General features: G+C 38.0%; 1 protein-coding gene across 1 annotated transcript; it reads left to right on the forward strand.

Moving 5' to 3' along the window:
* The first annotated feature begins 6347 nt into the window (after positions 1-6347).
* On the forward strand, positions 6348-13315 carry LOC119731727. The gene is made up of 4 exons (XM_038204953.1): positions 6348-7304; positions 7703-8173; positions 9297-9421; positions 10681-13315. The coding sequence occupies exons 1-4, from the start codon at positions 7163-7165 to the stop codon at positions 11977-11979; spliced, it is 2037 nt and encodes a 678-aa protein (XP_038060881.1). The 5' UTR covers positions 6348-7162; the 3' UTR covers positions 11980-13315.
* Positions 13316-14104: the final 789 nt, after the last annotated feature.

Raw genomic sequence — 14104 nt, forward strand, 5'->3', positions numbered from 1 at the left:
ATATCGATGCGCTGTGATGCTTATGTTTTATATTATGTTATGTACATCGTCAAACTTTTTCCTGCTCTGTCCAGGACGGTCCGAGAGTATATACGGTAAATAGGGTAATCATTACCCATTCACTCATCACTTTCACGGTGTGAGATCTTGTTGGACTATTTAATAAATTTTATTTCATTCTGAAATCCATTGTAAGGATGAAAACAGAATAATGGCATCCTGTGATTCTCCTATGTTTCCCAAAGAATTACTATTGTTTGAAGGACGACCGCAAGGCTGGAGAGATGGGAGTTTGGAAATGTAAACAGGGGGCTTGTACAATGTAGGCATAAACGTGACAAATCAGACAACGAATCAGGTGCCTTCCATATCAGACAGGTTGAACTTGAGTAATGATCATGGGAGAGGAGCAATGACTAAAATATTCAAAAATTAGTTCCAGTTTGAGATTTAGTAGTGGGATAACTTCAATCACGTTAAGGAAATAAACCATTGACTTATTGCTTGAGACAGGTTCCCTCATTCACCCATGCTGCTTATTTCATTTTAATCCAACAACCAACAGAAACCATAATGTATAACATTGCCACTTAAGAACAAGCAGTTTAGTCCAGAACAGATGGCTATCTCATTGCCAAGAGTGATATTATTACATTTTTCCTTTGAAGTAGCAATGTTGCGCTTACAAGTGACTGAAAAAGGAATGCAATTGCACGCTAAGATAACAATAAGAGAGCAATCTTCTTACAGATGGTCCAACGATTAGGGACTGGTTTCATTAAGCGATTCTCAGTTTAATTCCAACCTGTTCTGAAGGATGGATTAACTCTTGTTGACCATCTTTATGCAATTGCAAGGACCCCTGGTTACATCAGAACATTCATTCTCATATCAGGACATTCATCCAGATGGTTTACACTGGTCTCAAGTCATCATATTTTTTTATGGGGGGGGGGAGACAAATGATTGTGCTGAGTGACGAGTTACAGATCTCCACATCTCCTGAAAGTACTTCCTCCTTTACTTCTTATTTGAGACTAAACATGACATTTAGCTGAATTTAAACAAAAAATATATCAAGACCAAACTACTCCTTCCTTCTGTCCCATAGTATTACGGCCGTAGGGGCGACGTTATGATGGCATTAGTCACACAATTCCTCCCACAATTCCTCCATTTGTTTTCTGCTGTTCTAAGAAGTTGTGCCCAGTTAAGACCAGTCCCAACCTTGATGTTGTCTGCCCACATTTTCTGCTGTTTTCCCCTTCTGCGGCTACCATGCATCTACTAACAAAATATTATTATAAATAAAAAATACAATTGAGATTAGAATCAATGTCATTTACGATTTGAGGCAGTACAGGCCAGAAAGTTTATTCACTGATCCCCTTCTTTCCATGTTCATTGTAAGTACTAAAAGGTGAAATTATCTGACTAAAATATCCAGAAGGGAGTTCCATACAAACTCACATGATTCAAAGTAAATTGGTTAATCAAATCACGTACAGATTCCAGTGTATCATAGCATGTATCACGTACCGGTACCTGGTCCCTTGAGCCACATGGTATGATGTACAGGGTATTCATCATCATCATCCTTCGGCTGCGGAGCAGGCGACTATAAGCTTCTTCCATTTACTGCAATCTTGGGCAAGTGTTGCGATTTGGTCTGGTTGCAGCATGCCATCACTATCTCCAAGCAGGCGTTGAACATACGTTAGAAATGATGTGCGTTGTCTTCCTGGTCTCTTTTTTTCCATAGGGTGGTGTATAGAGGGCATATAATTTTGTGGGTTGATCGTCGGACATGCGGAGTATGTGCCCAAGGAACTTGAGCTGCCCAGACACACTCCACAAGTGGGTTTGAGTTGGTCATAGTGTAGATGGTGGCATTGGGAACATGGTCGGTTCGTTTGATGCTCAGCATAATGCGCTAGCTAGAAGTGGCAAAAGCCTTTGTTTGTTTGTTTTCTGTGTCTTTGGAGATGACCCATGCCTCACATCCATAGATGAGAACTGTTACACATGTTGTGTTGAACAACCTCATTTTGGTGGTAATTGGTAAAGAGGGGCTTCTCCACAGCTGTTCCAGCTTCCAAAAAGTCATCCAGGCCAGTGCCTTGCATCTTTTGAGGTCGGTTTCGACAACTATGATGAACACAAAAGGAGCAAGTACATCCCCTTTCAGAACTCCAGTGGACACATCAAAAGGCTCAGAGATACTTCCACCCACCATGACAGCACTTCGAGAGTTAACATACATGGCTTGAATGGTGCTGACCACTGCTTCGGGTATGCCATAGTGGTGTAATATATAAAACATGACTCTGTTGACAGAATCAAAGGCTTTCCTGAAGTCAATAAAAGTAACAGCAAGAGGAAGTTGGTGGTTTTAAAACCTTCCACTACCCTATACGAAGGACATGAATCTGCTGAGCACAAATGTGTCCCGGATGGAAGCCAGCTTGGTTGCTCCTCAGTATTGGATCAACGGAGGGGCAAATTCTGTTGAGCAGAATTTTGATGAAAGCTTTTGCAGCTACTAATGTGAGAGTGATCCCGCGGTAGTTAGATCCCTTTTCTTGGGCACAGGTACGATGACATTTGTGGTACACTGATGTGGTGATTATGTTGTATACACCTCAGAAACCATGGATGACATCTAGACCCACTGCCTTGTTGGTTCCGCAATAGCTTTAATGGCTTTGGCTGTCTCATACCGTGAAACGACAGTGTGATGGGCAAGTCCTTTACATCAGGTGGAGGAAGCTCAGTTAGGTGGGCCATTTTCATTGTTGAGTAAGGAGCTGAAATATTTGCTCCACTCTGAAAGCAGTTCTGTGTCACTAGCAAGGACTGTTCCATCTCTTTTTGACTTTGACACTGTTTCTCTTGTCCTTCTGCGAGAGGTCATGGATAATTTTCCACGTTGTGGTGTAGTCTCTCAATTCATCAGCTAGTTTTTAAAAGATCATCAATCTTTTTGTTGAGTGAGGCAGTATCATCCTTATGATTTACTGAGACAGGTATTGAGTTTTCTCCATTCCTCCCCGGATTTTTGTGATTTTTATATTGAGTACCTCTTTTTGGCCTCATCCCTGTCATCTTTAAGTTTCATGGCCTTATCTGACACCCAGCTTGGCATTCCACGTATTTCCCAACCACGTTCTCAACCACCTCCTTTACAATTACACTGAGTGGTTTCGAAGCTGTCATACTGGTCAGAAATTGTTGAAGTGATGTCATTCTGGAGTGCTTCAAATCTATGGGATAGCTCAAGTTGAAACTTCTCAGGGTATTAACAAATACTTAAAAAAAAAAAACAATTTTAAGTGAAGAAAGTAATAATAATATAAAGGAGTAATAATAATGTAACACGCTTTGATCTTAGTTAAAAGCCCTATATAAGAACCTGCTATTGTTATTTTATTATTAGTAACTACAATTATATTGTGCCTCTACTTATGAACCAGTGAGCCCTCTGTTGACAACCTTATTTTTTTTCTCCAAGGCACAGCTTGTAGCTCCAGTTGTTTGTATTTACTCTGACACCTTTCAGCAGTCTGACTTAACATCCCTTTTTGCACAATTTCCCAAGTGACAAACACATACTTCTGAGAACAGACCAGCTACATTAAGGGTATGTTCATACGGAGGGCGGAGAGCTAGTCTGATAGACAAGGCTAAGTCTGTTTGAAAAACATCCATGGTTGCGAGGCCCCTATACTCCATCTGACTCTAACACTCAACCTATGGGCAGCATGATAGGTCAGTTGTGTGGGAGTTAGGTTGTAAAAAGAAGCCCCGCTGAGCTGCAAGTGGAGCTAGCCCCACAATTTTTCCGGGCTAGAATTCGGGATAACTCCAGTCCGGAGCTACAATCCTGGCCAATTCTCGCTGCCTCCCCCCCCCCCCCCCAACCCCGACCCCCACTCAATGTTGTATTTCATTGCGCGGTGTGTGCTCCAAAAGCTTGAGAGAACAACATTGACCATGAGGAGCAGGGGGAGTGGGTGATCATGGGAGGCTAAGGAAGTGTCCCAACCATTTTTGCATTCCAACAACAACTACTTTGGGTGGGGCTAGCTAGCTATCTCCGCAGAAGGCCCCCTGTCTGAATGACCCATTGTAAAAGATCAGGCATTAAGGGGAAGTGGGTTGCTGGTTTGCGAGTTTGTTTTGTTATGTAGGGTAAAATTTGTCTGGACAGGCGTCAATTTGTGTGCAATGGGGCGCAGGTTATCTTGTGTGTGTCTGGAGTTAAAATTAACATAAGCCCAGCAACAGTATAACCACTCTGAAAAAGTTTATGTGGAAGGGAGGGGGCCAACAGGCACTTTGCTGTAGCACAGGGTTCAAAAGTGAATGATGAGTGAGTAGAAACACTCAAAATGTGACGAAAGGGGGGGGGGGGCAATGTGTACCCAAGCATGAAACTTTTCTCTTACTTCAAAATTCATTCAATTCGCGTGAAATTCACTGAAACTATATGGACAAAACAATTTAAAATGAAATTCATTAAATCAAATTCATCATCTTTTAAGTCAAGTTTACACTGGAGTTTCAAAGTATTTAAATCTAAAATAAATTTCCCATGTGATTTTCACTGTAACTCTTTTGGTCCCTTGTTGCAATCTTTGGAAATCAGAGAGTATCGTCAATTTCACTGTAAGAGATGGGGAGAAGGTAGTAGGGCTATCATTTTGCTTTGCATACAATCACGGCACATTATATCTTTTGTTGGCCATTTTTAGGGACAAGGTACATCACTACATGTGGCATGACTCCAAGTAAATCATTTACCAATAATGTCTACAAACGAGGAGAGTGCACAAAGGATGTAAGCAGTTGCAATCACCTTGCAATGAACACACAGCCTAAGGGAAGGGCGGAAACCAGAGCAAAAAATCAGGAAGGCTCAGAATTAGACGTGGAAGGAAGCTGGAGTGTGTGCTCACACTCAGACATTACATGGCAGAAAATACAGTACCACGGTCTAAACGCTGATATCACTAACAGCTGCACAAATTCAAACATTATATTAATCTTAATTCATAGGAAAACACTTAATCACTTACTAATCATCATCTGCTGTTGTTAATTTGTTCAATATGGGCTCTTTGCATTAACTGGGCACTGTTCTATGCAACTTTGAACTTTTGTCTTCTTGGTTCGAGACAATAACCTTATCTGAAGTTCAAACATTCTGAACAAGTCATCGTTGAATTCCCCCTTTTCCAGATAAGTTAAAATGATGCTCCTTGAAATACATGATTCACCCGACATCAGTTTTACTGACATAACATAAACAAAACTTTGCTTTTATTTAGCACTAGCAACAGAGGGCGCTGTTACAGCAATCCTTCAGTAATAAAACTGTATGAGACGAGGAATATATCAAATTATATTAAATAACACCTAATTATATTAAATAACACCCAAATTATATTAAATAACATTGTACGGATATCTTCCTTTAGATGAAGGCTGACCTGATCATTTCATCATGAAACATTCTTATCAATGTAACAAATCAACAAAATCATTTTCCTCTGAAGTTTCGACCTTTGACTAAGCCTTTCAGGAATGACCGTCCTCCCTCTCTCTCTAGCTCTCTTGGGATACGTTCAAGGATTGATACAGTTGATGTGGAATATTGCCACCAAAAAAACAAATTCCACTACTCATGCAATTTGCAATGACTATAACAAACAATCTAAATCACAAAAACTGATAACTTGTTAAAGAGATAATTAAAAAACAAGAAAAAAATTCTGAAATGATATACTCAACCAAAAGGCCCTAAAATGCTTAGCTGATGTTTTGCCAAACAAAAAACTAGCCCCACCCCCCCCCCAACCCCTTTTTGGGTTGGCCAGAAACATTGTTGTCATAAATCACTATACTTTACACAACAGTTCTTTTGTTTAAAAAAACACGAAAATAATTTCGCATTACTTTTGTTAGGAAATCCACCTGATATCCTTAAGTCACACCTTAGAGTTAGACAAAGCTACAATGTAAAACTTAAAAAGAAGCTAAAACTCAAGACAATAACTAAACAAACCAAATAAAATATGAAACAAATACTCACTACAAATCTGTACACAATTTCTAAGCTAGAATTTCAACAACAAAAAATCTTGGAAAAGTGTCAGAAATAAGGTTTAATTGGAAGAAATAGGGAAAATCCCTTGAACGTTTAGATTACACACCAGGATACAGCAGTAAGACTTTCTTGGAAAATATCTAACAAACAAAAACACCCAATGTACTGGTATGTTAGTTCAATACATCGGCCCCTAGGGGGCTAAAATGCAGGATATGCAATTCAAACTGGATGAATTCTAAAGAACGTGAGGCTAACATTGAGTGAGTGCAAGTTGCCAGCAAGTGATGACATTCAGACCACTATAGAGTCATGGTATTCGGGTACTGCAAGTGTAGAACTGGTATCTATGCCAACTTCTTCAACATCAGATCTGTACAAAAGGCCTAGTAAAACAGTTTTTGAACAGTTTTATCAATAGACTTACTCAGCGTCTGTGAATTGAATACATGTACTTGCTTATTTGTGCAGAATAGAGTCTACAATATCCTTGTACCGGTACACGTGTTGCACACACCTGGATCATAATTTGCATGTAAAGGACTGATTACAGTACGTTTTGAAAGAACAAATAGCAACAGTCAACAGCTCTTCATATTTGGATTTCACACACTTGTACGTCACAAGTAATATCTCTTTCCATTGTTGGCCAAACCATCAAGAACCTGAACTCGTCAACTTCGCAGCTCTATCAGTTAAAGAATAAAGTCCATCGATGCTTCTAAAACTCAAATCCTATTCAAACACCTGCTCACTTTGACTCTTTAGAAGGGCAAATCTCTTTGATTAATAAATAATTAGAATAATAAGTTCCAACTTAATTCTGGGGTACCCCACCCCAGTACAAAAGATAAAGCTGGTAACGAGAAAGAACAATGGAATTTCGGAATGCTTGAATCAGGTGTTCAACTTCCATATGTCAAGTGCGGTCTATCTTACATACATATTTGCCCAAGATAAAGTTTTTGACAGCAGTGGTAGATCTTCAGGAAACTTCAGTCACTTCACAAGGGAATCGCTTAGAAGTCAGACGGGACCACGGCACAAGGAACAATGAAAATGCAAGGATCTCCAGGAGTAGTTCTGCTGTTTATGTTCCTTGCAAGGGTTTGCCTTGGTCACATTGAGGAACTAACAACATGGCAAAGTTGCACACCACGACACCCACAACAACATTTCTGCCACTCAGACTTTGGTAAGTGTTTAAAACTTAATAATAGCGTATTCTTTGTTTCTTATTCTATGGTACTGTGCTTTTTTTCCAAGGAATTTAACATAAATTGAACTGTTACTTGCATCTAATGCTATTTTGTAGTGCCACAGATTTTGTTGAAATTTTGTAGAAATTTCAGATTGATTCCAACAAATTTTGAATTCCAAAACTTTATGTTTTCAAAGGCGAAATTAATTTGAGGGCTTAAAAAAATCTGAGTTTTCTACACTTACATTGTGAATCCAGCAGTAATATACTGCCAAACTGAATCAAACATGACAAAACGTATCCAAATATTTACATGTACATAACCAGAGATATCTAAATCTATCGTGAATTGAATGTATAAACTCACAGAATTGTTTTGGTTTTATTTCCAGTTATCCTGGGTAAGGTTTTGAGCAAAGAAAATATAAATGTACCAGAGAAAGATCCCACAGTAGAAAAGGAAGTAGCAGCAACAGCAGCAGCGGCATCTGTTGTCATAGCAGCAACAGCTATTGCAGCATCAACTACTATAGCAACAAGCACCATGGAAATGAATGCAGCTCCAGCTAGAGATCTCCTCACAACAAATGGAACACCAAAACAAGAAGCATCCTTGGTAGTAACTCCTGACGAAAATATATCACCTAGGCAACAGATGCCAGCAGTTGCATCATCGGATGAAGACATGACAGAAGAACACAAAACACTTGGCCACATCATCAAATACAGAGTGAAAATCAACAAGATTTACAAAGGATCACTGTCGATGGCTGCTGGTAATACTGTTATCATTCATTCTGTGTCAGAGAAACCATCCCGTCAAGGGAAATGTCTCCAACTAAATGAGGAATATATACTCAGTGGTACGTAGCAATGCAAAAAAAATTAAACACTAAGAAATTATAAATAACATTCACTATTACAATGTTATCAATCAATGCACATTGCAAGTGAGGCTGTTGAAAAGATGCCCATAATACTAATATGAGAACAGTGTAGTAGGTTTCACTGCATGATTCAATTTTTGTTATTACTTTCAAATGTTCTTTTCGAAATTCAATCCAACTTAACTGATTTGCTGTTCACTTTATCTCCTTCATGAATTAGTCAGATGTGGAGTGTAAGTTAATATAAAAGCTGTTCAACCCAGTCAATTAGCACTCAGCTTCAGCTTATTATAGCTTGCTAAGTTTATTCCACTCAGTCCACTGATCTACAAAAGTGATTTCTGCAATATCTGTATCCAGGGTTATGTATTTACAATCAACATGTTTTTAGGTTATGTAGAACTCCCTGGGGAAATGTTAATTGTTTTCAGGGAGGGTGGAAGATTGGAATTTTTTTAGGCTAATCAAGAGATTACAGATTGATAAAAGGTCACACATTTTATCAATTGTAGGAATAATTGAAAACACAAACAATGTAAAATCTAGGTGAAATATCTACCCTTGACATTTGCAACGTTTGGTGGTCTTGCGGATTGACACCACAAACACAAAACTCTTGATAGGAAAAGATGAAGCAAGATAAGTTTCTGAACAAGAAGAAAGCAAACAAAAGTAAAATGGTTTGCAATTCTTAAAACGTGTACAGTTGAATTATCTGAAAGAGCATAGATGTAACTAGAGCCACTTTTTTCAATTCTTCCCTCTGAGGGTCTCAGACAATTCTCCCGTGACATCAGTTTATATTTGCAGACTTCATGCACCTGTAACAGTTTTCTAAATTCATTAGATTAATGGTAAAAAAAACTTCCTAAAATACACATTTTTCTAACTGAGCTCTCTCATCATACCTTGACATTTAACGTTCAAAGATGATAAGATTGACTTATTTCATCTTGATAGCAAGAAAATGAGGCAGTCAGACGGTAGATGTTTCATGGATTCATATCTTAAAAATGTCTTCGTTACAATATTTAACTGGATAAATTCAACAGGCTTGGGATGCAGTAATGCAAGACTAATGTTGATTATTTTGTTACAGGGACTATTTCTGGAGGTGACTTTTTTCATCATCAATGTGACTGGAGAATCTCTTGTCATCAGATGACAGCCACTTTACAGCAGCAACTCAGACGTGTGTATTCAAGACACTGTAACACATGCAATGTAAGGATCATTTCATCGTCTCATTATTTAATGCAGAATGTGCTAATGACATCTTTCCCTCTCCAAAAACATGTGCTAAATGTCTACCCAGACCGTTATGTGCATCCCTTTAGACAACTTTATGAATCCTTTTTCCAATTCTATGTTCTCTTTTGAGATTTAAACCAGACATATTGCTTTCTAGGGTTTTCAACTCTATTTCCATTAAATTGCATCTCCTACTTAATCAAAAACTGAGACTGAACAACAACAAAACTGAGACCGAACATCAAAACTGAGACTGAACAGCAAGGATCTTCTCCAATACAGGCTTTGTTCAACATTTAAAGTCCTCATGAAAAACTATCTGAATTTAATTACATGTAACATCACGTCTTTGTCATTGCAAATATTTCAAAGTGCATTTTCAAAGAGCAAGGACTAGACTAATCTTCCTGATAAAACAATCAAAACGTGTCTGACTGTTGGAACCATGGACCCACTCATGAAGAATGAGTGTGACTTATCGTAGAACATTAATGTGATATCAACCTGTTTCCATTTTGTTGGCCAAGTACTCTACCATACTGATTTACATCTGCTTACGTGTTCACTCCGTTGTTGGACTTTTGAAAAAAAATAGAAAGGATTGAATATCCAAAAAACATTGTCAATGCAGTATAAAGGCATACATGATAATCTGACTAAATTACATTTAGTGGTTGAACTCTACACCGAAGCAAGTTGAATACTAGTCCTGCAGCACTGGGATTACTTTAAGGGAAGTGATGAGGGGCTGGACAAGGGAAGGAAACAGGTTTGCCTCCTTGCATATTCGTTTCATGGTACCTCAACCTTGCCAAATCAAAGTTTTACAGAACTGCCCTCATAAATTCTCACTCAGAGGAAAATGCTATAAGTAAAAGGGAAATTCATGACTTATCAGAAAGGAAACGGTAAAAAAGCCAGGAACATCAATTACCTCTTCAGTGACCTATATACGGCCTTTGGGTAAAGCTTCAATTTTAACATGTAGTGAACATTTCAGTTCTAACATCATTTTTCAAATCTTTTTTTTTTTTAATCACATCCTTGCACCGAATCTATTTTTGTGACTCTTTTTTTTTACCGGTATCTGTCTCTATGTGATTCAAATGGGAGTGGTACTCCTTCGTTTTTTTTTTTTTTCTTCTACTGTACTGAGGATAGTGATACACTTTAAATTGTTACTCTTCATTATCGGTAATTTTTAACTTCATAATCCTTTATTCCTGCAACAGATCAAGACGGCCCAACAAGCACGCGAGTCACTGACCCTCCAGCCATCCCCAGCAGATTGCACACAATGTGTCTACAACCCCAGCTTCTACACTGACAGAGGATTGCAGGATTGTGAAGGGTTATACTCTGCATGTCAGAAAACTTCGCAAGGCACATGCTCCTGGTCTACACATCAAAAGATGAGAGAGTGTGATAGCATGAGAAAGAAATCCTTCAACTATCCATCACCAAATCTTAATCTTCCATGTACACAAACAGTCATCTCAACTCCAAGTTCTAAGAGAACCGGCAAAGATGATAAAGCATCTTCAAACAAACAAACATCCCCTGACCTCAGTTCCTCTCAAATCATGCCAAAGAAGGAACAAAAGAGAAAACGAACAACTGACACACTTCCTGCGCTGCCTGCTGACAAGAAACTGAATATCTCAGATGAAGATGATATGAAACAAGAACCTACTCCAATCTCTACAGATGCATTGCCAGGTGTCAACCAAGATCCTCCTGCTGTAGATCTATCCTCCACTTCTGATCAAGATATCACCAAACAAGGAACTGCTCCAATCTTCACTGACCAGGTAAAACAAAAAGATTTGCCACATGAACACCAAGATCCCTCCATGTCTGACCAAGGTTCAAGAGATACCAACCCTTTCTTCAGTTCTCATCATGTTCACATGCCGCATCATGCCATGGGCTTACCTCCACCACCAGTAGCAGGCCAGGAAGCATCAGATATCTTAGACAAGATTACACAACAACATCTCCAGAAGCAAAGAGATGAGGATACACAAATGGCAACATCAATTTTGTCACCTCATCAAGATGAACAACAGCCCAACCCTGACACTGGAGACTTTAACACATCAAATGCTATGCCAGTTGATCTCAAGACAAATTTATCATTACAGTTTGAAGAAATTACAGAATCTTCTAAGAATTCTTCTGTACCATTCAGTAACTACACAAATAAACAAATTACAATCCAACCAACAAGTAAACCAAATAAATCAAAGGTGACATTGTTTTCAACTACAATGAATCCTCAGCCAAGTGAAAGTTCAGACAGTAAAGATTATGATTCAGACTTTTTTAAGCCTCATTTTCCTTTATCAGGGGATGATCCAATGGCAGTACATGAGGATGAGTTTAGTAGAAACCCTTTTGATTCCAAGAATCCTTCCTCTATCTCTGACATGGCAGATGCATTCCCTTATCCACCTGTTGACAGTCAGGAAGCCAAAGGAATCTTGGAAAAGATTACAAACCATTACAGGGAGCAGAGGACAAAATCATAGTATGACTTGCCAAAAAAAAAAAATTGGGAAAGGATAATTTTAACCAACCACAACTTGCCTTTAAGTTATAGTTCAGAGTTGAAATGCATATGTCGAAATCTTTTGGATCATCCTAAGGTAATTTGAACCTGTTTTAAATTATAAGTCATTTAATCAAACAATGTAAAAGAAATTCTACATGTACCGGTAGTCCTTAACTGCTTCATGAAGTGACTAAGTATGGCACACAAATTTAAACTCTTCTTCTTAACCGTTGTTTTTAAACAAGTATGCAAACAATTACTTTAATTTAGAAAGTTAAAACAGCAGATTATTTTTATACATAACAGTGAAATTCCAAGAATTATCAATTGGGGTCTGTTGGCTTAATTTCATTAACATTGAATACTCACAGTTTTAATGAAATTATGTAAATTAGAGAAAAACAATTCAGAAGCTTACTTAGGTGGGACTCGAACCCACAACCTCCTGCATGTCTTACCACTTTGCTACAGAGCTCACTGGGGCAGCTGGATTGTTCAAATCCAATCACTTTCTGTTTGATGAAATTCTTTTTTGAAGGGCAAAATCCAATATTTAATTTACATTAATTTACCAATCGCGCCCCCCCCCCTCGCCAAAAAAAGACCTAACAATCATCTTTTGTATTTGTCACAACATGCTGTTGACTTATTTATATCAAGAGAAACTGTAAATACTTGTTAGAGCATTGGAATTATTTTTATGTTCCTCTCTAATTCCTATCTGCAGTCAATGAACATATATTTCCATATCTATATAGTATGCACATTGTACTTCTTTCTGACCCAGTTCTCTAGCCCTGATGAGAAGACCATTAACCTTCACCTATATTTGTTCATCCAGATTGTCAATGCCAAGGCCTTGTATGCATACATGTACATCTCATGGGTGGCCTAATCAATTAACTTTTTTGTTTATTAGTATGCATCTAGATAAATGAACCTGTCGCAGATGAGTTATCACACACAAGTGGGTGCACTAATTGGCTGTTTCGTCACATTGCCAAAACAGCCAATCAGGCATCAGGACCAGCTGTATAAGAGGAACAAAAATCAAAACAAGTCTAGAAACCAAGACTATGAGACGACATCTACATGTAAGTCATGCCTTTCTGAAAGAACCAGCAGAAATCTTTCAACAGTTGTGCTATAACTTTGGAAATAGGTACAAATATAATATTTGATATTCGTCAAAAATGTCACCCATAAATCGTGTATTTATTCACAGATAATTATGCTGTAAACTTGTAAGACTCTTTCATCACCAATCGGTTCACGATAGAAAAAGTAGTTTCTCGACCCCTATATCTTTAAAACCCCCAAGCTCAATCAAAATTTTAGAAAGAGAAACATTTTCTTAGCATTGTTTTTTTTCTTCAATTGTATAAATTATTGAAAATTCGATTGTGGAAATTCTGTAATATTCAAAACTAAGATCAGCGTCATAAAGTTGAGAAAGTTTAAAAAGTCACCAAAGTTTGTTAAGTCATATATGGACCAAAATCAGAATAATCAGTTACTATTCCTGCAGACAAGATACGACTTAGTACCACATTAAGTTGATAAGAAAACCACAAACGAGGCTTATCGGAGTTGGGGAACTCTCTGTCAAAAATAAATCTGGTATTATAAATGTCAAGTGACTCAACTCAAAATATATAGTAGTCAAATCCGTGAATGATAAGATTAAATAAAGTGATCTTTGTAACCAATTTGCATGGTGTGATTTCTGTCAAATTTAAAAAGTTCAAGTATATACAGAAATAAGGGTCATATATCCCAGTACGTTTCCACTTTTCAACCTGGATCTTCAGCTGAATTTGGAAAGCTGGTCTGAGGTTGGTTGTTCAATAAAGCTGATTGCTAAATTGTAATCTAAGCTTAATGCAATTTGAGGTTGAATGCTCAAATTAGAAGGTTATTTAGGAACTTTATATCTGGCAAGCTGCATAATCAGCAATGGGCCTATATGCAGGAGGGATGAACTCTTACTAATAAACGTATTCGATTTTCATACAGCAGCCATCAGGGAATATTCATCCTAACTGACTTTTTGGGGATTAACATAATTGTATAACTAACAAACTGAGCAAATATATCCAAAT

This window comes from Patiria miniata, unplaced genomic scaffold (assembly GCF_015706575.1).
Source record: "Patiria miniata isolate m_02_andy unplaced genomic scaffold, ASM1570657v1 HiC_scaffold_24, whole genome shotgun sequence".
NCBI classification, from domain to species: Eukaryota; Metazoa; Echinodermata; class Asteroidea; order Valvatida; family Asterinidae; genus Patiria; species Patiria miniata.